Consider the following 6,023-nt stretch of genomic DNA (forward strand, 5'->3'; position numbering starts at 1 on the left):
TTTTTTGAAAACTTAAAGCAGTTAAAAATAAAATAATAATTTTTAACACGGAAACATAAACAAGTTTTAACTGTTTCTATAAAGATATAATAAACTTGATATATATATCATTCATTTATTTTCCACTAATATAATAAAAGTATAGTTCAAAGCGACAGGATTACTTAATAGAGAAAATAATCGATTCCTATATTAAATCCATTGTTGCATATTCTTAGTTGACTTCTTTATTTTTCTCTTAGATATTTATTTAGATAAAAAAAAAAAAAAATAAAAAAATAAAAATAAAAATTATTAATTTGTTTCAAATTGTTTCCACTATACAGATCTGAAAGCTTTACAAAGATTACTCGTTTTATTCGATTATAATCATATGTAAGATCACACGTGTATCTTTATCTTTATATATATATGTATCATCCGATATATTAAATATGAAATTAACATTCATGAATCTTCTTAATCGAATATTGTAACTCGAGTAAACGAGGAAGCAAAGATATTCGTGACGAATAAAATGATCGTTCTATAAGATATTTTATCTGTTCGATGCCTTCTTAACGGAACCCTAAATCGTCGTTTCCTTTCACTTTATCCATCGCGCCGCTGCTTTCTCGGATTACGGCATCGTGATACAAGATCGCCAATTTTTCGGAGCTCCTTGTCCACTGGTAAAAGTCGAGCTGACAACCACAAAAAAGAGGGGACAAAGCCCCCGGCGTACGGCAACAACGGTAACACCGCTGACAAGAGGAGACGAAGAAGAACAAGGAAAGAACGATATCGGAAGTTACTGCAGTGGAACAGTGAGTAGAGAATTCCGACACGAGACTACGCGAAACCGTGTCTATTTCTATGGAATATAGTTATTAGATTAGAAACTTGATAGAGCAATTTTGCGATTAAGATGTTTCTAAGAAAGATTTTAGAAGGGAAAAGTAAGATGAGATATGAATCTTAAGTTTGATTTTATGTTGTGTTTATAAGGTTAAGTTAACAAAGGAGGTTAATTTGAATTTATAGGTTAATTTAGAAAAAAATCAACTTATAACTTTTTTTTTCATAAATATTTGTTAAATTGTTTTCATATTGAAAAATATATAATGATATAGTTTTAAATATTTATTTTCTTAAATAATGATCGATCAAACCTATCGATAAAAAATAAAGTATTTTTTAAATACGAGAAATAACAGGAATAATACCAATTTCCGTAACCAAATAATTAAACTTACTGGATTTCATTTCCAATGAAACGTGTCGTATCCACGATTTCCTACTAGTGAAAAAAGAAAAAAAAGTTCCCCATCAATTTTCGCGTTCTTCGTAGCCACGAAAATCAATTCGAAATACGGTAAATAGAGGACAAAGAAGTGCCATGAGTAATTGGCATCGCTTGGAAGCCGATGTGCTCGATGATCGGGAAAAACGAGAAAGCTGCGGCCAAGTGAAACTGTATAAAACGTCGGTAACTCGGCGTTCTATCATCAGTTCTACGAATATTCAAACCAGAAGCGCGGTGACCAGTAATCTCAACAATGAATCAATTGGTAAATTTTTATTTCTCTTATGGTGTTTTAACTTGAACTGTTGAAGACAATAGCTGCTATGTAAGTATATTATAAGTGCTTCATGACTATTTGGATCCTTATGTGTAATAAAATTAAAAAATTAATAATAATTTAAAACAAGAATCCAAAAAAATAATTTTTATTTATTCTTTGACAGTGTAATAAAATTAATAACATGATAATATTGATATTATGAAGTTTTTTATTTTGAGTGATTTTAAAATGTGAGAATGAGAAAATAATTTGATATTTCTCATTTTTTGATAGATTATACTCTACTCTCATCTATTTAAGCCATTTTTTGAACCAAATACTCACTCCGGTACAATCATTATTTGGCTTCTCTTCTATTTCTTTGGCTTCGCATAATAATAGAATACATAACCAGCTGCCAGTTTTGCAACAATAGGACATGTTTTAATTGCTCCCATTAGCTCAATTGTTAATCATTAGATGAAATTATTCGATGGTTCGTTAATATGAGTTAATTGACTATGAAATAAAACGATATTCGATCGATGATTAAAATTTATAAGTTAAAGTAAGTAAATTTAAGAATTTCTATCATCCAATTTCCATTTATATCCAAAATAAATTGTTCGATTATTTAATTTTTTTTTATTAAAAACTACAATAATAATATTTTTAATAATATCACAATTTCAATCAATAATCAAAAATTAATTTATTTCATGTAATCGATAATTATTGAAATTTTCTCGAATATACTGCGATATAAATAAAGTGGATATTAATTGAAATTTTCTCGTTAAATTTGTCCAAGAGAGGGTCTCTGTAATTATTGTTACCTTGACCTTCTTAATATATTCCTCAGGTTTGATATTAAATAATTACGCGTTCATGCGTTGAAGCCCTTGGAACTAAGTTTGTATTGTCATTCGAAGAACAAGAAGAAACTAAAATGTGTAAACAAATCATCCAATCTGTACCTCGTTATTAATAGATTGATAGAACTTTTAATTAAACATGTGAAACAACGTCAATCATCTTTATCATTTCTTCTTCGTTTGATTTCATTTCAAAGACAAAGATTTAAAAATTAAATCGTTCCTACATCGAGGATATCTTACATTTCCAAAAAAACTTAATACGAGGAAGATTAATTTAACTTTTAAAGATTTTCCAATATATATTTTGAAAGTCAGAACATAGAAACAAGAAACAAGAACATAAAATGTATAGTCAATAGCACTAATTTGATCAATGAAAATTAAAGATCACCAGCAAATATTAATAATTGTAACTAATAATATTAATAATAATTATAAACTGAGAACGAAAATGGAATTTAATTAAAATTAGCGATAAGTATTATTTAAAAAATAATTGTTTCTTTTCTTCATTTAATCTAATTAGAATTAAATTCTAATTGGAATAGATAAAATTTAACGTTTATATTGTAATATAATTTATTATAATTTTTTAATTCTTATTAATTCTAAATTATTTCTTCTAGGCTTAAAATAACACATATTCTTATTTTCCAACAAAGTATCAAATTTTTGGAAATATATGAAAGTACTACTAAGTGATAATATAGTTAGAAATAATTATTATTTAAATGACAAGTACAAAGAGTTCTCCTTTTTTTTTTATTTCATATAAAATTTTAAAAAAATCTCAAAAAAATAATATAATAAAATGAAACTCATTTTACAAACTTCTTCCATTATAGACAGTAACATTTCTTCTCTTGTGCGGTGTCTACGGTGCTTTGGGCGGACGTCGTTACATAGCCATTCCAATGGATGGGATCGACGTGATCGAGCTGAGTCCAGTGGCACCACCCACACCGAGGATTGCCCGTCAAACCGAGGCTTACATACCCATACCAGTTCCTAATATTTCTCAGGAAGAGCTCAAGAGTCCTCGGCAAGAGAGGTCCAATGTCCACATCCTGGATTACGTGGATTTCGGTGGACAAACGGGATCGAATGGAGCCTTCAGCTGGTACGCCGATTATCCGGCACATCACTAACGATCCAAAGGATCGAAAGTAGTTTCACGCATCCTCCTGCTTATTGTACGATAATAATTGAAATTAGATTTTGCGAAAGAGATGGAAGAAATTGCAATTTGTAAATGACATTTTATCTGTTTTGATCGGAACTGTTTTATTGAATGATATTGAAACATTTTTTTATAAGAATTATTTACAATTAAGTTGATCATTGAGTTGAAGATTTATTTGTTAAATAGTTTTTAAGACGTGTGATTTATACGTGATATGTAAGTTTGAAATTTGAATTATATTTTGAGTTAGCGAAATTTAAATTTCTTTGTTGAAAAAGTTAATAATTTATTTTTGCAGAAAATGTTAATTTATTTGATTGATGCATTTTAAAAATTGTTTGATTGAATTGAATGATATTGAAACATTTTTTTATAAGAATTATTTACAATTAAGTTGATCATTGAGTTGAAGATTTATTTGTTAAATAGTTTTTAAGATGTGTGATTTATACAAGATATGTGAGTTTGAATTATATTTTGAGTTAGCGAAATTTAAATTTCTTTATTGAATTATTTGTTGAAAAATATAATTTACTTTTGAAGAAAATGTTAATTTATTTGATTGATGTATTTTAAAAATTGAATTTATAGAATGATTTCTTATTTAATATGAGATGTAAATATTCTGATTAATTTTTGTGTAATTTTTGTGTAACATTACTGATATAATTTTTCAGTAAATTAAAATTGTTTGAATAAACCATGAAAAATTTTATTAATCAAAATTTGGTGTTTTTTTTTATCGAATATTCCTAAAAAAATTGTTAAGAGATAATTCAAACTAGAAGGAATGCTTTTGAATTGAAAAAAATTAAAAAATTCGTATTCTTAATACACAAAATTATAAATATGTAGAATAATACAAATGATAATTATTTTACAGGTAAGTATATAAAATTTGATAAAAATACTTTTATTTTTTGAATTATCACAAAAATTTGATAGCCACCTCTTTTTAAATTATATTTTCCTACTATTTTATTATATTTCTTATATAAAAAATATTAGAAAATTTTCTAAATATTATTTCTGTTTTATATTTATCTCTTTAAACTGCTATATATAAAAGTACATATAAAATACGTTTATATATAATGAAATACACTTTGCATAAATTAAACAAAAGATCAACGCCATCTCGCGTTTGGATCACCGAAGCTTCGACTTGTTACTAGCATAGCAGAATATGCAAGGAGGTATGCGAAGTCATAGAGAAGGAAAGCAATATTGTGCGAGAAGGATAGAGAGCATCTTCCACCATTTTGACGCAATATTGAAAATTAATTAATTATTCATTTTCTGCACAAAATTTTAACACTTTTAAGCTTGTATCTTGAAGCTAGAACTTTAAACAAGTTTCTTTTATCAATTTTAATATGAAATTCTTTCTAATTAATAATTTATTAATGATTAATCTACAGAGTGGAGATTGGTAATTGAAACACTCTGTAAATTAATCGGTAATAAATAATTATTAGAAAAGAAATTTTTATTAAAATTAATACGAGAAGTTTGCCTAAAGTTCTAGCTTCAAGATGCGAATTTAAAAGTGTAGAAATTTTGTTTAAAAAATGAATAATTAATGAATTTTCTATGTATTAATTAATTTTCAATATGGCGTCAAAATGGTGGAAGATGCTCTCTATCCTTCTCGCACAATGTTGCTTTCCTTCTCTATGACTTCACATACCTCCTTGCATATTCTGCTATGCTAATAACAAGTCGGAGCTTCAGTGATCCAAACGCGAGATGGCGTTGATCTCTAAACAAAATTTTCTGCCTAATTTATAGATGAAATGTGAATTATAAATTGTGTCAACAATCAATATTTTATGAAATTAATGAAAAAAAACAGCAATTTTTTGCTATTTAAAAGTATTTGTTTAAAATTATCGTAATAGAATTATATGGATACTTTCAAAACTATAAATATGCAGAATTATTATAAGTGTTAGGAAAATTAGGAATAAGAAAATTAGGAAAAAAGAAAATTTCTTAGAAGGTGAAGATAAAAAATATAAAAATATACATAAAATATACGTGTATTATGTTTTCATTTATTAAAAATAAAATTGATAAATATAATTACTTATTTAAAACTTTTTTTATATCATATAAATAATATCATATAAATCTTTTAAAGGTATTCTGATTTCATAAAAAAAAATGATGACCAAAAGAGGAATTGAAATATAATAAGAAAAATATGAAATGAAACGTATACAAATGGGGAAGGTGAATATATTTAATACATATATAGTAGCGTACTAAATTTCTGATCGAATATGTATCAAAAATAACCTCAATTTCTTTCTATGTTTCTTTTTCTTAATTTTGCTTTCTTTTAGACTTCTTTAGTCTTTTTAATTATTAATATTCTAAAAAAACTTATCCAATTAAAAATTATTGTACGCCACA

The 6,023-nt window shown here is 26.2% G+C and overlaps 1 protein-coding gene across 1 annotated transcript; it reads left to right on the top strand.

Annotated features, from left to right (window-relative positions):
- The first annotated feature begins 812 nt into the window (after positions 1-812).
- LOC107965323 lies at positions 813-3,579 on the top strand. Its single transcript, XM_016915416.2, has 2 exons — positions 813-1,550; positions 3,268-3,579. Exons 1-2 carry the CDS (start codon positions 1,539-1,541, stop codon positions 3,568-3,570), a joined length of 315 nt encoding a protein of 104 aa, XP_016770905.1. The 5' UTR covers positions 813-1,538; the 3' UTR covers positions 3,571-3,579.
- The last annotated feature ends 2,444 nt before the right edge of the window (positions 3,580-6,023 follow it).

This window comes from Apis mellifera, linkage group LG12 (assembly GCF_003254395.2).
Source record: "Apis mellifera strain DH4 linkage group LG12, Amel_HAv3.1, whole genome shotgun sequence".
In the NCBI taxonomy this organism is placed as follows: Eukaryota; Metazoa; Arthropoda; class Insecta; order Hymenoptera; family Apidae; genus Apis; species Apis mellifera.